Consider the following 18,709-nt stretch of genomic DNA (forward strand, 5'->3'; position numbering starts at 1 on the left):
AAAAGTTTTTTGTGTGGTAATGATATTTATATCTTGATTTTTTAGTATCTCTTCTTGGTTAAAAAGTACCCCAGTGACCTCCCAAAATTTGTACTGACATAATTGTGCAGTTTCTACCTCCATGTCCCATATTCAAGAATTAAGTGATATACTTTAAAAGCCATGGCTCTTTTATACCATTGTGAATGTGAGTGGCTCTCAACAATAAAACAATAAAAGAACAATAAACATCTTTATACGTCTTATCACTTTATATGCAATAATCATGATGATCTTTATTACGACTCACGAATTCTCGGGCATGTCAAGAAACGTGATAAGAACAAGTATTTATTGCTAAACGTTAGTCTTATTGGATACATTGATCATATCAGCTTCAACTTGTTTGTTCGAACTAGACTAAGATAATTGTTTTAATCTCTAGTTTAACCTAGTGAGTTGGTACGCCGGCCATATGTCAACTGCACTAAGAAATAAGGAATCGGTACAGTTACACAAGAAGTATGGACATTGAAAATAATTTTGACTACATTTGCGATATCAGCTACTCAATTACTAAGACTAGAAACAATTCAATGGGGGTCGATCTTAATCCTTTGCTAGCTTTGGTCATTGGTCGTAGATCATCTTTGCCGCTTTGCCATTTCTTTATGTTTGTAAATTTATGAAATGCATCTTGGAATGTCCCTTCCTTCAATAATTAGATTCCGATTACAGGTGTTTGTTACGAACTCCAGGTTTTTTTTCGATTACTAGACTCAGAAGAAGCCTTCAAGAACAAATTAATCTCACACTCGGGACGAGAAAAGAGATTTTGGGGAATACACTTCTTGCTTTTTAAAGAAAAAAATTGATTGCCATCTTTTGCATTTTACTACCATCAGTTTAATGTAATTTCCATCAAAAGGGCCACATGTAATAATAATCCGGTGAGGCCGAAATATGTGTAGAGGTTTCGTAGGGTTCGAGATATTGCAGGCTTAAAGATTCTCTTATTTTGGTCTAAAAGCTACTCATTCGTAATAATGCCATGCTTTCCTTCTTTTTATTAAGCCCACAGTATTAGGTTTCCAACAGCTTCCAGATAAGTTTGAAAGATGATGGCTAAGCAACGATTTTGAACCAAAGGGTCTCCTGAGACTCCAAGGAGACCAACCATCTTATAGCGTAAGAGCATTTATTTTCATCGCAATACAGTGATTGAACTGGTCTCTAAACGTGGCTTTGAATCTGTTTTGAATAGGACCGCTTTTCTCGTTGGTCGCATGAATATCCTAGAGCCTGAATGAGCTGCTCTGGGAGTCTGAAAGAAAGAATCTCCATTAGTGGTACAATATTTGCTTTAAAAGACCAGGCCTGGTTTTTGTCTTTAGACTCTTTACTCGTAATGTAATCAAAATAGACATAACCTATTATGTTTTGGGGCTGCAATCCCTATTTTCCATTCTCTTCCATGTTTGCCGAAAAGCATCTTTCCGCTATCCAGGCACCCTGTTTGTTCAGGCTCATAATCTCGGAACCATTCGGAACAATGCTATTCAGTTCATGGAGATTAGAGAATCCTCGGGGAGCTACAGGAAACAGAGAGCTAGTCGTAGGCAGTCCACCCATCTCTTTAGATCCCATTAAGACCCAATTGACTCCTAATCAATACACAATAGATCCATCAAGTATTGGCTCAAAAGATTGAGCAAAGCAAGGACCCATGTACACATTGGTTTGAGCGAAACCGGGAAACCAATCCCATTCCTTTTATCACCATTTAGTTTGGTAGAAACCTTGCTTCTTTTCACTTCAAAGCGAACGTTTCGTCTGTCAAACTTTCCGGGCCATTATCCTTGTATTAAGTCTCTTCATCCACTTGGACAAACCTTGCCTAAGAGAATATAAAGCGCTCTAGCAGAGGAAAGAAGTGCCTTGCCCCTTTGGAAGCCTAATATCCATCAACCTGTCTCCCCCCTGTGTGTGTCCGTTTGATGCAAGGGAAAAAGGGTCCATGGCAAATGTGCCGTTGGAACAATGCATCTTCTAATGGAAAATACCCCTCACTTTTCCATCTGAGATTGACAATGGAACAAAGGGAACGATATGAAAGGTACAGAGAAGGGGAACTAACAATCCCCTCTCCTCTTTTCCAAAGACAATCTATGCGCCCTACCTTACTTGGATGCGAAATTTAGGGGCTGTTTCAAGTGCACAATCATGAACGCCCAACGGGGGTGTATTCAAGTGTTATAAAAAGGGTGACAACGTCATTTTGAGTGGATCATATCCATTCCAGTTGCGCGTCATAACTTCGTGGTGGCCCCATTTTCTGTTTTGTTTTTTCTTAACAAAAGAATGATGTGCAGAGGAATAACATTGGAAATGAACTGAAATAATGATTATGCGAGTACCTAGCTCTGCATACAAGTAAACCTTCAGACCAGTAAAGACGAATAGCGCCGACTTAATGGAATAATTGTCCCACAAAGATGCCTATTATGCGTGTGCGCGGTACATGTCCCAGAGTTTGGTATAGTCCGGTGGAAAATGGTTCACCTCGAGAGTATCAAATGACGGATCCCAGTGTATCCGATTCCAAAAGTTCCGGGGTATCTGCGGCCAAGTCATTTTCTAGAGGGAAGTCATCTTGTGAGGGTAAAGGCCGAAAGTTGATGCCTGACATCTCATCAAATGTAGTTGTTCTAGAAACCGAAGAAGCCATCCATTACAACAGAATTTCCATTTAACGTCCCTACGCTTCTCATCAAGAGCATTCTAGCGTCATTTAGGGAATGTTACTGAATCTTGGCTCAAATGTCATATGAGACAGGAAAAGCCGTCAAATTCATGTAAATGTAGGGAGGAAAATGACACCCTATGCTTGAAAAAGGAGCCCTGTGGGTCTTTTCTTTGTTCGTCACTTCCTGTTTGCTTTGAACTCGGAAACTCAAAAGAACCTTTTGAAACTTGTGCCCAAATTGGCGAAATTAGCCTCAAGCGTGGGCTCATCAGGGGCATCGGCGTAGCTCTCGTCTCCAGTTTCTTGCGTCCAATCGTCCAGAAACGCAGGATCCACCCAATAAGGACCTAGAAAATAGTTCTTGTCATGACATTTGAAGTTTCATACGACTTCTAAGGCTTGGCAGAGTTGTCAGTCAGGAATAACGATTGCAGACGGACCCAAAGAAAAGTTTCGGAGGGGAAAAAGGTGTGCTTTCTTGTCACAAAGATGGCATCTTCCTAGCAAAGCCTTCTCTGGAAAGTTTTCTTTCCAGACGGAGCCAGGTACCCTGATCTGGAGTGTTTGCTGTTCCAAAGGTCTCCTCCCAATCATGATTCCTCTGAGTCGAGAGATCATAGGCGTCGTCGTAGAGCTCTAATTTATTCATGGTTCCTTTGTTTTGGTCCTCTGTCCCCCATAGATTCCCTGAGACGCCCTCGTCCTTTCGTACTCCGCCTCCTCCTTCTACTTCACCTGTCAAAGCAAAAGTAAACAAAGAGACTTGGGAATGGATTGGTACTGGCACAAGGCCAGCTCCAAAGCCAAGAGGACGCTCAAAGAATTCATGGTCTCACCATTGTACCCAAATTCCAGTGGCGGTGACGTGTCTTCTTCCAAAGAGGGTGGCAATGAGGAAGACGAATGGGCGATAGGATCAGCTGTCAGACGGGTCAGCTGATGCGAGTATGACCCAAGAGTTTGAAGAGCTGACTCAAGGCTCTGTGGACTGGACGCCTGGAATCTCTCGCTTTGAATAGAATGAGAGGTCTTTGGTAGATAAGACAAGAGAGAAAAAGAGACAAGGTCAGTCCCAAGGTCCTTCTTTCGCTGATATGCAATAAGCACCATTTCGGATGCACTAGTCTTGGCTAGACCTATCGACCCACCTCCATGATGGCCTTTTGAATGGGTATTACGAGGTCGGTGATTTTATCGCCATAACCCCGAATATTGGCGAGACTCCGCTTCAAAGACAAATACGACTGGATGATGCGATTCACTTTGCTCTCCAATCCCGAAATCTGGTCGTTGAACATGTGGAACACCGAGGCTAGGCTCTTGTGCTTCCCCTTGTTCCACTCTAGAATGGGAAATTGAATTTTTTGCATTCAAGTCCCCCGAGAGAATCGAGCTCACACAACTGGAGAAGTGGAAGGGATCAGACCTTTGAGAATGTACTTGAGCTTAGAGATCCGTTCCACCAGTCGTCTATTTTGCATCTCCAATTCTTCTTTTTCGTGGAGCAGGATCTCAAATTCATTGTATGAGACTTCGCCAATTCCAACTCTTCCTTGTATTGAATCCACATCCGTTTTAGTTCGGATGTTTCGCGCTTTGGCCGTCAATCTAGGAAGTTAATTTCCTCGTGATTCTTGAAACCGCATTGAATACAATAGAAAACTGATTGTGAAATCAGTTTGATAAAACTGAATGTAAGCTTCCAAAAAATTCATCACGGAACCTAATTGAAACCAATTGTTTTGAAGAAACACATATGATGCAAGACTCACAATTGACATTTTGTTGAGAAGGGAGACAAAATGCCTTGAAGTTTGAGGGAGAATCAACCCTAGGTAAAGTCCAGGTATTTGATGAATTATGCCCAAAGTTAGATACTCCACATCCATTCTTTCTTTTGCTATTAATGTTCAATGCTTTTTTTTCAGTTTTGAAAGTGGTGCCTTGTTCATAATGCTCTTTAAAGGTGAAAGGATGCCTAGTTCCATGAATTCAAATACATTCAAGTAGTGGAAAAACAACTGTTACGTTAGATCATTGGTTTCCTCGTTACAGAGAACTAATCCTCGTTGTTTTTCACTCAACAAGGTTACTCACTAATTGTTCTGTGTATTTAGTATCTAATGGCACTCCAAGCTGAACAAGTGTTTAACCAAATGTTTAAAAAAAAAGAAATGCATTGCTTACGATGGATAAGGCTTTTCTGAAGGCCTCGTCAACTAGGCCGAAAGAGATCCAGAAAAGTATGGTTGTAATGTTTTTGTTGTCCCTATTCTTTAGAAAAAGGACGCTATCGCATCTTTGGTGTATCTCACATATTCAGGGATAAGGGCCTTTGGATGGCATGGTGCCATTTTCCGTGTTCCAATTTTCCACTCCCGTGCATGCACGAGTTGGTCCACCAGAGCACGGAAATCATGATTAATGGCCGTCGCAGACCGCCAAACATGTGTATTCAAGAGAACTCCGCCCACCGACTGTAGGCGTGTGGGTATGTGTAGGGGGGGGAAGGGATCAAGTCTTGCTAACATTCTGTGGAACCTTTGAATATCTAATATATTTGGTGTGAGTGTGTAGGAACTTACTTTTCCAGGTAACGCTTGACATCCTGACGGCTGGATTCCAACTTGTCGAGCCCTTGAGACTGATAGATTTCGGAGAAATCTTTCAATTCCTGGACCTGGTCTTTGATGGTCTTCAGCATGTGGAACAATTGCGTGCTTGCATTTCGCCCAATTCCAGTTTGGAAATGGGCCATTATGCTCGATATTGGACCATAGATCTCGTCGTGGAATAGATTCCTCGTCGTGTCCCTGACTTTGTTGTACGCTTCAGTTCGGCCAGAATGGTTCCCTATTCAAAATGAGCGCTTGGGATTCTTTTCACTGTCAATAATTGAGTGAGTCGAGAGGGACTACAAAAAAAACTTGCTTGAAGCCAACTGCCTTTCAATAGATGCCAAGAGTCCCGAAAAGCCAATATTTCTCTTTGAAATTGGCTCCTGTCTCAATAAGCCACACCTTGCTGTGGGACGACCACACTTCAAGGCAACCAGAGATGGTAAGAACTATTCTGTGTAGAAAATTGAAATGTGTTCTAAATGTCCCTCTTCTTTTTGGTGCCATGTTTTGAGAATGATTGTTACCCTACAGCCCCCACACCAATAAAACATTTCATGGGTTGCTTTAATAATTCCGTTTCATTCCCAGACCAATTTGTGATTGATTCCCTACAATGTCAGGGGAAATCTGCCCCTAAAAGATGCCTACACCATCTCTGTTTGTCTCTCTTGAATTGGCGGAGCGATTGGAAATGTATGGAAAGGCATGGCTGTGAAATGGAACGAGTCTACTCTACCCTGGATGTCATTCCAAGGCACGCTTCTCTTGAGAGGGTATTGGTGTTTTGTGTTCAGATCCGACTCGAGTGTTCCCAATTGGCCCATGGTGGTTATTTGTCTTAGTGGTACCTGCTGTACGGCCAAGGCGCGAGTGTTCCCAATTGGCCCATGGTGGTTATTTGTCTTAGTGGTACTTTCAATTGAGACACAAACCAATTCATTAGTGCCATCAGATCTTGGGTTGTAGCTAGTTCATAGTGACTTAGAAGTCGACGAAGAACCAGCACTTCGTTGGTCAAATTGGCATTCCTCAGTACCATGTTGGCCACCACAATCTTCATCAATCTCACTTCGGAGGCCAGACGCGTTTGCTTTGAGCAACTTGAGGACGGCACATTTCCGCTCTGAAATGAAGCTGCCAGCTAAGGAGCAAATATTTTGGCCCAAAGCTCATCGTATCGGTCATTGAATTGAATAAGCTTGATGACATTGGGTTTGACCTCGATCTTTGATGATGGGGTTTTATTGGATTACCTTTTCACCAGAGAAAGAGAGAGGAGACCGAGACAGAAAAACAAGTTCTCCCATCTCGCGAATCGTCTCTTTTGGGGTAAACACTGAAATGTTGTGGACGTCTCTATGGCAATTGACCTTCACCAGTCCTCTGGTTGAGAAGCCTCAAGTGCCATAAATTACTTGAGCAAACTCAATAAACACTTCAGAGAGTGAGAGAGTGGCACAAAACTGAGATCTCTCTCTCATTCGCAATAACGCGGCCAAACAAAAAGAGTGATATATTTTCCGATAAGAGTACAAGCGTTCGTCTCAAGCTCCCTGAACTAACCCCCTTAGACGTCCACTAGATTCCACTCATATCTCAACTTTGGTGCTGAATTCTTGTCCAACAAAAAACATCTCTTGGGAAGCTTTTTCATTCCAATTAATGTTTCTTGTCCATTGACGCACAAAGACCTAAAATCTCGGTTCCATGGTGAGATTTAAACTGCAATAGTTTTGTATTTGGATGGATTTGTATTAAGCTATTAAAACGTTTTTTTTTGTCCCCAATAGCAACAAAATCCAATCAGTTCGACACATTTGTCCTCTGGTTTATTAGCACTATTTGCAATAGTTGTTTTTCCTAATGCTTATTTAAGGTTCAAATACATTTTTGAAATCTTTCATCATATTTTGGAGAAAATCGCCGCTAGTTTGAGCCAAAGGTATCAAAATCCTTTTTTATGTGTTAAAATCCAAGGTTGCAAGCAGAGTTCGACCTCGAACTCTGACGACTTTAATTCAATTTTGACGCCTTGAGATCTTATAGGGGTTTCAGTTTCATCTGCTGATGGTTATCAAAAGAATGCGATTAAATTTGCATTCCCCTAATTGCAAAACATGCAACGTTCGCAATTTCAGGGATCGATAAGATAGAGAATGAGCCCACAAACTAATATGCACTGTATATGTGCTCAAGAAGAAAGTCTTTAAGGGGCACTTAAAATGGCACAAAAAAAATCTTGGTAGCCCAACACCGAACAACGTTTCTCTTCCAATTCGAAGCTGGTCGAGCCACAAATTTTTGACTTTGGGGTTTGAACTTAAGATTTCTTCAAAACTTGTGTCTAAGACGACGTTTGAACTTTTTCCTTACCCACCATTGGCTGTGTAATTCTTCAGCTTCAAAGCTTTTCATGGTCTACAGGACGATTTTCTCCTTTCTAGCGCAGAATCTACGTGACCTTAAAGAAGGTACTGGTCAAAACTTTGTCCTAAATGAAGTCTATGGGGCCAAAACGTTCTGAGGTGAGATATTTCGAGCTTGAGCGTGGAGAATCCCCAATGTCAGTGGGAAATCCAGCAGGCCAACACTTGATCAATCAGTAGTTGGAAGGCGTCAATCTGGATTGGAGGAAGTTCCAACACGAACTGGAACTGTCTAACTACCGAAACTTTCGAGGGATCTGAATTTCTTTTCCCGATCTTTGTCTTAAGTTGCCTCTCTCGTTCTCTGTACCCTAACTTGCTCATTGTATGGGTTCCATTTAGCAACGGAAAGTTTCACCTTTTTTTTTTTTAATGTGGTGACCGTTCAGTTTTAATATGCGCACCTGAGAATATGTGGAGGTTCTTGTGTGTACCAAGAGACTCTTCAGCGTTTGGATTTTTTGTAACAAATCTCTGTTGTTCGAAGACAGACGTTTGCTTATTCTGGCACATGATTTACTCCGACTCTGTTCCAAGGCGTCGAGTGTTCCACTTATCCCTGAATGAAGCCAAGATAGATCAGGATTATCCAAGAAACCCTCTTCAGCATCGGTCCTTGATTCATTGATTGATTGATTACCTCCATATAACACAGGGCCTTGTGGGATGCAAGGCAAAGGCTGACGTGAAGACTAAAATCGTTAAAGGCTTAGTCAAGATTCCAGAATAACAAAAAGATGACGTATATTGAATTTGAAAGAAACTCTGAAAAAAATTTGAGAGCCAGAATCTGAACCCAACCTACGAGTGATTCGGACAATCCTCCCAAGTTTCCAGCCAAGGTGCTCAAGATGTCACTCATTTGTCGACGACATTGAAGGAACATGGCTTGATGACCAAATCCATTGGAACCTTGTGAAAAGAATATAAAGATCACATTCACACCTTGTTTAAAGTTGATTCCTTCCTCCTGCCCGGATTACCATTCAAGCGAGGAACAGAAGAGAGAGAGAGAGAGAGGGCGAAGGCAAAGGCGAGGCCAATACTCGGATTTAACTCGACGCCCGTGGGTCTTACTGAAATGGGTAGTTGGAACATTCTCAGAGATTTAGTCTAGTGTGAATCCGCTTTTGGAAAGACATTCCCGAATGGTGCAGGATCAAGGGCCTGAAAAATTGAGTAACTCCCCGAAGTCATCGTCGTCGTCGTCTCTCTCTCTCTCTCTCTCTCTCTCTCTCTCTCTCTGTTTTCTGTGTTCCCTTCGTCGAGCATTGTTGCTGAAAGGCGTGGAACCATTGCCGATGAACACGATCAATCAAAGTCTCACCTAGAAGCAGACTTTGGGCTCTGATTGTGCCTTCACGGTACCATTTGGCAAACAGCTGCACTTGAGCGAGTCTTTCACTTCTACAAATGCGCTCACTTTGGTCCAATTGATCCACTTTCTGCTCACAATCTAGTTGGCTTGCCTCACATTTGCTCTCAAGACGCTTGATGAGTTTGGCCGCTTGTTTCAAGATTAACTTGACCAGGGATTGCTTAATGCGATGGATGTAACCGCGATAGTAGTCCACTAGGCGGGTCGAGCGTTGCACCTGATCTTCCCAATCTCGAGGGCAAGAAAAGGCCGCCCTCGGGTCACGAAGGCCATCAAGATTGAGTCCGTAATCGTAGCTTTCCAACCTTTCAAGAATCGAGACGAAGAGTAGGGCCAGATTTCAGCTTGGATATCAATTATTTACATTCTTAGTATTCCAGACCCCAGTTATGAACGTGTTTAATTTGGTATTGAAAATGAATGAAAATGACTTGTGACTGAAAATGGAAATGAGGCCGTTGCCGTGAGGTATACCTATTTGTCTGAGTATGCGTATTAAGAACGTCGACATACAGACGACTAAAAAAGCCCGACTTCTCCAGACCTGCGAGATCTAATATGCACATAAAGGGCCATAAAGACCAGAATTATGAGCGTGCCAGCGACTAGGTTATGAATTAAAGCTGTTCTATTGCTTTTCCCAATGCAAATGCATAGCCGAATCCGGCGGCAAGTGGATGCCCGTTTAATTTCGAAAGTTGAATTCATGGCCTGATTCTGTAGAGAAACTTGAGCGTACCCTGAACTCGATGATGAGCCTTGGGCTAAGGCCTCCTTTTGCACTCGACATGCCTGGTAGGCGTGGATCACACTCATCGCCTTTGACTGGATGACTTCTAACGACTCACGGCTCCTAAAGGATTGAATTTTGACATTCTCATATATATACTAGCAGTCTGGGCAGGTCCAAGTTTGTCAGTACATAGAATCTCGTTCAATCACCTCAGAACCTCTTGGAGCAAAGATGAATATTTATGTTTAGTCTGAACCCACTGCGGCATGTTGAACTTGGTCTGTCGGACTGATTGGTGCTGAAGGCCAGAGAGCATCCCAGCTTGTTTGGACAGGTCCTTTAAATGAAGAGATGTGGCCAGGAAGCTGTACCTGAGTCGCTTGTTGGATCTAGACGTGGGCATGGGAGACGAAATAAATCCTCCGGCAAAATAATTTTTTTACAATACTCTAGTACACAAAGGGGTCCTCTTTTGGGGAACCGAGACCGATTGATCAACATTCCTGCCGACAATTTTGTCGTACTACTTTCCTGTTGCAGAGCCTCAATTTGTCCGTGGCCATGGCCAAAAAAGGTCGCCTTTCATGGAGGAGCTTTTCAAGCAGAATAATCTGTCTGACGTATCCATTCAACTTGCTCCGAATTCCGCGGAGATGACCAGTTAAGATCAATGCCTTCTTTTCCCCTCGATTTGACCCGGTAGACAGGGCTCTGATATGTCTTTTTAGACTCTGAATTATTCCCATCAGATCGGCTGCTTTTCTTTGACAACTTAAATCCGAATGGATTGGACGCTGAAACAGTGGATGATGATGACGACGATGATTCAAAGCCATCGAGCTTCTTTCTCGACAGGGTAAGATCTGAGTTGGTTACCTCAAAAACCCGGAGGCTGGTTCCGGATTGTCGTGAAGCCCGAGGGTGTTGTCGGAACATTTCTCGAAGTTGTTGGTTTTCATAATTTAGCTGATTTATCTGCACCTTCAGCCTCATGTTTTCAAGCGCCAGAGATTCTAGAAAACATCCCATAATGTGTCAGCTAAACTGGGTCCACATTTGGACCACCTGGAACTTGGTTATAACTTCACAGATAAATCTTATGGGTTCAGTGAATTCAATTTCAAACTTTTTCTCCGCCTTGGTAAAGTAGGAATCTGTAATCTCGAAACATGAGGCTAAATTTAATGAAATTGTGTAAGCGACACAAAATATGGCGTGGCTTAGTACAACTTTTGCCATACTGAAGACTCGAAGTGGAACGTGACTCCCTAGAGAGATAAATAAAACTGAATTTTTCCCCTCCATTCTTTCCCCAAGGACCTTCAAGGCCTTGCTAAAGCGAAAGACGTAAAAGTTACTGGCCGACGAGAAAGCCTTGGCTGCCAAGGAATTTTTAAAAAGTCCTTGAAATCGAGCACTCGCAACCGTGGTTTTCCCCTTCAGTCTTGACATTCACAAAGATTAAGGACTCTCGTTTCACATAACCTTAACAGCGACGCACTTGTTCCCTGGTTACTGGAACAAGGCAAAAGCCCATTTCAGGTAAGACAATCTAAGCTATCTTCGTCCTATTTTCAAGGCAAAACCGCAAAGACCAGGTTCTCACGGTCTTGCTAACGCCCGGATTAGGTTCTACATTTAAGGTGCAAACAAAGAGACTTCAAGGGAGCAAACTTCTCAAAATTTGACAACAGGGTTTAAAACCAAGTGACTTTAAGCTTCAGGCAATTGAAGGGCCCTGATATTATTCAAAGTGAGCTTTATTAGCCTGTTGGAGGTGGAATAGTTTGGATAGAAGAGAGGCCGGATTTACCTTTGGGAATCTCCCCTATGGTGCAGTCTTTGGTGAGGGTTCTTTGTGGAGCACAGCCCGCAATAAATATCGACTTGAGTGGAATGGTTTTTGAGCGAAGCATCGTGTGGGGATCGCAATTGCTCCAAGGTACGTTCTTATACACGCACACTAAAATAAGATGAAAATCAAGCAACTCAACATAACACTCGGATAACAAGGGAATGCTTTAGGGACTGAGGATTCTTAATGAACGTTTGGGCTGTCCTTTTCTGGAAACAAATGATCCTTGGAATGGGTTTGATGATGTTGACCACTAGAACTTCCATTAGAGCTGATGATATTACTATAACCATGATCATTCCAAGGGAGACTGGGATGTGTTGGCTTGTTATTGTAATCATTTCTTTGGCACGGTTAGAGCCAGATCCCTGGGCTCACCAACTAAAAGCCACACCTTTTTTAACGGACAATATTGAATCTGGACAAGTAAATGAGTTCAAGTCCAAACAATTCATATAATCATATCCATACATATTCGCAATGATTTGTCTATGAGGTATAAAGACCTTGCACAGAGTTGACGTTTTGTTGTAGCTTTAGTATTATTCGAATTACCGCAACTTCCCAACGACGTTTTACACGACCCATAGATGGAATATATGGCTCGAACTAATGCTGAAACAGGCCAATAAAAAATGAGAAATGTCGCCTACCTTTGACCCCGTTAGAAACGAGGATCTCCGCTTCGCCCTTGTTTTGAACCGTTTCTTGACCAAATCCCGGCGCCAACAAGAATGCGCTCAGCGTGGCCAAAATGAGCACAAGGCAGGAAATCTTGCTCATGGTGGCGATCAAGTGTTCGAGCTAATTCACTGAATCACGTGCTTCTCACCGGACTCACAACTTCGATTGTCACTCACACACTGGAAAACACATCAAGAAAGACCTAGTAACAACTGCGAGATAGAGACCTCTTTCCTTTGGCAAGAAAAGCGAGACTGACAGACAAGAATGGCGCGAACGAAGAGAGAACGAAGGCAGAGAAAACTTGGTTCCCTATACGGATTCAGAGAGTTGGGCAACCAACGTGACTTGACGCGTTCCATTTGGAACTGGGATGGAAGCCAGGCGGGCCAGAGGCAAGATGAGGAAAAAGCAGTAGAGGAAGGAGATCATCATTTGAGTGGGATGGAATAAGGATTCTTTTTTATCCCGTGGATTTGTCGGATCTACACCAGTCGTCAGAGTACAGATAGTGAATGCAGTAGATGCAAAGGGAAACGTAGTTTGGTGGACACAAGCGTGCTTTTGGTCAAAGTTTTCCCTGAGAAAGCAATCTGGGAAAGCATATCCCATCTCCTCTCAAAACATTTGGGATATTAGATATAAAGATGACGGAAAAGAAGAAAACGAACGTTCGCATGCCCTTTTGCGTTGGTTCATATAGTGGTCTTTAAAAGTTCTAGCTCTGCACTTATGGGAAGATTGCGATTCTCCATTGAACTACAGGGGGGGGAAGAATTCCAGAGGCCCTGATTTGTTTATGAATGAGGGCTGGCTTATCGCATCATGAGGAAATAATATAACTCATTAGTCTTTGTGGGATTTCCCTAAAAAAATTCACGGGTCAGGCAATGATGCCATTAAAAGAAGGTTGTTAAATTTACCATAATAATGCTCGTATACTGCAACATGTTGTGCTGAGCTTCTGCTAAAAATAGTGCAAAAGAAACAAATATATCATACACAGTTTTAGCTTGGTTGAAGCTTGCCCGAAGCTGGAAAGGCTTGATCGGAGTACAGAAAATGTTTTTGCTTGGCTGACGGCAGTCGTAAGAAAATATGTATTGCTCTAAAACTGCATCTAAAAGTAGCCAATAAGCCAGCTTTTCGAGCAGAGTTGTAAGGTTAGCCAATTTTTTTGAGTTTGGTTCGTTCTTTTTACGGGCTTTTCTAACCGCTAAAGGGAATGTAATCTCTAATTCTAGGTTATAAGATTATAATTCGTTTATTGATTACCTTTCAATCTTTATATGATATTTGGTCTACCAACGAATTTGAGTTGGTAGACCGAGCTAGTCCTTGAATGTAGGGTTGATCTGGAATGCTGTCTAAAAATTGGCCCAAGTCTGACTTAAAAGATGCTACCGGATCAATGAAGTCTACGCATTCCTAACGAATATTACAAGGACAGACATTAAACAATGAAGAAGCACCCTAAACAATACAGTGATCACATAGAACAATTTTAATCTGGGAAAGACTCTTTAAGACTCAGTTTTTTAGAGGCAAAAGACAAAGTAATGTGATGGGGATGAAAAACATAGGCATGAATACTTTTAAGCGCGGTTTCAAATGTGATTGCATACATCTAGAGGTATCTTTTAAGTCAAGTTTGAACAATTTTTGACCATAATTCGCGATCAACCACATTTTTAAGGGCTGGTCAGATCAGCCAGCTCTAATTCATCGGTGGATCAGGTTATATGAAAAAAAAGGAATCAGTAAAATGAATTTATCTGTTTTTCTTGAATTACCAGTAACGGTATGGATGTCCGCAAAAAAAGTATTACTAATCAACCTGATGGCTCATTCACGGTATACATAGATACAGATTATAAATGCAAATCTCAATGCGTTAAAATGCGTCTTTGGGCATGCAAAAGGTATTGGTGAAAAAGGTGGAAATAATAGATTTAAATACGCATTTTCCATAATGTAATTTGCAGAAATGTCAATATAATTGCAAAATGATGCGATTGTCACTCTTTTTGAAGTCATGACTGTTTGCTTACCAATACATTTTCCACAAGAATAATCACTCGATATTAAGACTTGTTAGTAATACAAACTTGAATTGGGCAACATATGAAGGATTTTTTTTTTCAAAATTTTGACTTTTGAAAATCCGTACCATTTTTGAAAATCCGTGCCATAGGCGACTTCAACGGGAAATAATAAAATCATGAATTCATTTTTTGGATATTTCCTAGCAAAATTCTAATCGTCACCACAATTAGAAAAGCTGCTTCAGTAATATTTTGACGGAATTGCCAAGAGAAATGAAGTCGTTTTTCACTGCCTCAAAAGAGGCGAAAACGTTTTTCTGAATCATTTGAAACAAGCGAGAGCTGTTTCAAAAGGTCACTAAAAAACCTCTTCAACATATTATTTCAATAAGTGTTTTCATTATTTTATTCCCAGACTTGATTAAATGTAATTAGGACAAAACCACATCAACAATGAACATAGTAATGTCTTTTAGCTGGATCATGATTATTGGAAAACGTAACAAATTTGACATTTACGTACGTAGACCATAAGATAAATTTTGAGAATATTTGACAAATATGGATAACTAGCATACCTTGTGATTTTTAGAACAAGAATAATGAAAGTTTATTTCTTGAATGAGTCTCAAGTAACATTATGCACTATTCTTAGGTTTTAACGGAAAATGTAGGAAAATGAAAGAATGTTATTTACCTTTATGCCTTGTAAGAAGTAAATCATTTGGCTTGTCACTACCTTGAAACATAGGTCATTTTTTGTCCTTCTTTTGTGCAAAAATGCAAAGTTCAAACTGTAAGAACTAACGCCTCCTTAATAGATGTTTTGCAAATTCAAGTCAAAAGCATCCATAAGAGTAATGGTAATATTGATGATATTTGGATTGAGAAACTGACACTATCTAATGTGCTTTAAGTGGTCTAAAATATTGACAGCAGCTGCTATTTGGGCAGACACGGTGTTTTGATACTGTCACCATTGCAACCAAATTGTATCCATATTACTAAAAAAGTTGAAGCAAGAGAATTTCACAAACGGGGTTCTGGTGGTAACTGGATAAGTGGTAAGGAAATTTCAAAATACCTTTCGTTTAATTTTTCATCTTTCTCACCTTTTTCGGGGAAAAGGGCAAATATGCAAAATAACGCGTTCGATTTATCAAGTATTGTACAAGGTGAAGCTCAAAAATAGTTTAACCTAGTAAGTATGCTAAGATACAATGAAAAAAAGATGCTTTAGGCAAAGCTTGGCAATGGTGGTAACAATTTTTAGGACAAAGCTAATCACGAAATCAAGAAGATTTTCTTGACAACGGATGCTGAATCTTAATCATGGAATGTTTACTTCAAAGGCCATTATTTCGTTCGGGTAGGCCGACCAAGTTAGACTCACCCAAATGGCAAGAACCATTTTGAGAAGTCCTGCGGAAATATTTGGCTGCAGTCCAGGATGTGGCGGCGGAGTTGAAGTCAATTTCTGGAGAAACTGGAAGTGCACGACTTTTGGGAAAGCCACACGAAATATGAACTTCTTGCTTGAGTTAAAGGGCCATAACTTGTATGCAGTCATATCTTGCCAAATTACTCAGAGTGCTAAGGAGGGAAATCTTATGTTTGTACAGCTTCCTTCCTTTTTTGGTTTGAATTTAGTTTCACTTTGAACTTGCATTCGTTAGAGGTCAAAAAATGATCCAGAGTTTCCAATTTTTTAGTATACCAGTTTCTAACGACAGAAAGTACCTTAAGTTAACAACAACAAGAAAGGCTAGAAACACACATGTTCAATAAATTTGACATTTTCATTCATAAACCACATTAAGTTTCATTGTGATCATAAAAAAAATTGAAGATACTGTGAAAAGAATCAATTGGCAAGACTTGAAAGAGCAAAAACATAGCCAAGGTGTACACCATTCAGTTCTGAGTACCGCGCTTAGATGATATTCACGATTTTGCCTCATTGTTTGCGCCCAAAAACCCGCCGGGCGAGCAGAGACTCAATAACCTAACTCGGTACAAGTACAATTGGGCGTTTTCTTGTTTATAAGTTATGTATTTGTCGTCTTTAAATATAGAGTACCTACTATGTACAATCCCTTGTACAACAAGGACAAAATAGGTTATTTGCGTCGTTTGCCATACCCTACTTAAGCATCTTGGTACAAACGGTTCCAGGGCCATTTGACCCAGGACAACTCGATCCCAAGGGACAACTTGACCCATGGGTCAACTAAAGCAAGTGAACAACTCGACCCAGTCGACAACTCAAACCGTTTTTGCAAAGAAATTGAACGCTAGCTCATAGATTTTAGTTTTGTTCCATACAAGACTTTTTTGGCCAATATTTTGCCCTTAGTAATTATACGTACTGAGTCAAGTTGTCTGGTAGGTCAAGTTGTCCACTGGGCCGAGTCGTCGAGTCACCAGCAAAAACATCAAAATAGAGCGAGTTGTCCAACGACAGAAAAAAAATCATTCCATTTTATAAGTAATTAGTCGGTTATGTAAGAAAAGTATTGATGAATTTACGGCATAGATAGACCGGGTCGTTCAGGAAACGGTCCTTCTAAATGCCCCCTCCTGGCTTCCATATTAGTGGTTGGGTTGCAATGTTTTGGGCTCCCTGAAATCCCCTGCCTCTGCTGCATTTCCTGCTATGCAAAAATTAGCTTTTATCGTTAAAAACAAACACACTATTAAGCAAAACCGAAAGGTCCTGCATTTTGTCTCAAGAACATATTTGCTAAAATGGCTCCACAACTGAGCTCCGACACCAAAACTATTCAGGTGTCCGACGTCAACTATTTTGGTCGTTTTGGGGCAAAAAATCTACTTCATAAATTTTCACTACAAAATAAATCAAGGAATTTGGGGGAAATTGATGGGTTTTAGTCAAGTTTAGGGGAAATTTGGAAGGGCAGGTGTAAAAAAATTCGGGGCCATGCTTGTCCCTTCTACTCAAAGATTTGTTTGACATTAAACCTTAAGCTTTCATTCAGAGGAATTGTTGAGCACATTCGGTAGTGCCATAGCGCAAATAATCTAATTCTAAGCTTAAGGCAGGTGGTAACCCTCCCATCGTTTACCACCAAAACAACGTTCTAAAATGCAAGTGAGAGCACCGCTGATGTCAGAACCAAAACTAAGGGCCTACTGAAGACCTGCGAGAGACCAGTGAAGTGAGTGAGCCTTTTGGTGTCCATCCTCAAACCGTTGGTAAGAGGAGAATTTCATCCAAGAACAGCAAATCCCTTTGCAATAGACAACAGACCGAGGGCAAAGATCTGGGATTGCACTGAGCCCAAAGAACAAGAAAACCATGACAAATATTAATCAAGCAATCTTTACCTTATATACCGCACTAATACTTGAATACCCAAACAAATAAGAATCCATTTTCACCTTTTTTACACTTATTTCTACGTTTTCGGAACTTATTTTGGCAGATTTTCGTAAGTTAAAAACAACTATTTTGACTAAAATCACAAACTATTTTTCCGACCCCTGTTCATGAGTAATTGGGACATTGAAGCAGAAAAGGAATCTGATGTCACCTTCAAATTTCGGGAGGTTACTTGTCCCTTTTGAGGCTTTATAGCTTTTTGTTAAGTGATTAAATTAGAGCTCCAGTTCATCTATTCATAAAAAGAATTGTTCATTTTGCATTTTATTTTTTTATAATGCTTTTTTTAACATGCTTAAAAGTAGCTTTTAATTAAAAAAAACATTTCTGGACTTATTTTTCCTCTTTTAGAACATTATATTTTTACAACAGACTTTTTGAAACCTTAAGAACGGTTGTGTTTAATATTTTGCTTTGTTAAAGTGACCTAGTGACCTCTCAAAATTTGTGCCGATATCATCATTCAACTCCTACTTGAAGGAGTCAATATACCGTGTAAGGTGCTAAGTCTTTTTCTTGTTCAAGTCATAAATCAGTTAGATATATGTTTTTTGATAGTAAAAAAGTGAAATTCATAAAGGATAAGAATAAATTCATCTTTCCACAATGACAAAAGACGGCTCGGTATTAATTGAATTTTGGGTCCATCCGAGGCCAGTCATGGTCTTCAGGATGTCAGATCGAAGGTTAGGGCCCCCTTGTCAAATATTGCAAAGCATAGCGCTAATTTATTACTTTTCCATTACGCCATCATCTGTGTAGTCCTCACTTGAAGAGGATTCGAATTTTGATTTAGAATATGAGATACGTGTCAATATGCCAAGGATTCCAAGTGAAAA

At 40.7% G+C, this 18,709-nt stretch overlaps 1 protein-coding gene across 1 annotated transcript; it reads right to left on the reverse strand.

Moving 5' to 3' along the window:
* Positions 1–1,059: 1,059 nt before the first annotated feature.
* On the reverse strand, positions 1,060–12,706 carry LOC131877301 (uncharacterized). Its single transcript, XM_059222911.1, has 20 exons — positions 12,392–12,706; positions 11,697–11,846; positions 10,760–10,896; positions 10,415–10,677; positions 10,093–10,272; positions 9,890–10,003; positions 9,100–9,455; positions 8,578–8,684; positions 8,413–8,464; positions 8,177–8,331; positions 6,260–6,469; positions 6,083–6,194; positions 5,311–5,578; positions 4,152–4,333; positions 3,874–4,067; positions 3,562–3,754; positions 3,275–3,460; positions 2,943–3,072; positions 2,542–2,687; positions 1,060–1,303 (listed from the first exon to the last, which is right to left on the reverse strand). Exons 1-19 carry the CDS (start codon positions 12,519–12,521, stop codon positions 2,552–2,554), a joined length of 3,255 nt encoding a protein of 1,084 aa, XP_059078894.1. The 5' UTR covers positions 12,522–12,706; the 3' UTR covers positions 1,060–1,303; positions 2,542–2,551.
* Positions 12,707–18,709: the final 6,003 nt, after the last annotated feature.

Source organism: Tigriopus californicus, chromosome 3, assembly GCF_007210705.1.
Source record: "Tigriopus californicus strain San Diego chromosome 3, Tcal_SD_v2.1, whole genome shotgun sequence".
Lineage (NCBI taxonomy): Eukaryota > Metazoa > Arthropoda > Copepoda > Harpacticoida > Harpacticidae > Tigriopus > Tigriopus californicus.

Bases quoted from the DNA above. Each gene is read 5' to 3' on its own strand.
- LOC131877301 (XM_059222911.1), bottom strand. From the start codon at position 12,521: ATGAGCAAGATTTCCTGCCTTGTGCTCATTTTGGCCACGCTGAGCGCA. The intron at 10,678-10,759 runs GTAACCAACTCA...CCACTGTTTCAG, and splicing joins CCAGCCTCCGGGTTTTTGAG to CGTCCAATCCATTCGGATTT. The intron at 3,461-3,561 runs GTGAGACCATGA...TTGCTTTGACAG, and splicing joins ACTGGAATTTGGGTACAATG to GTGAAGTAGAAGGAGGAGGC.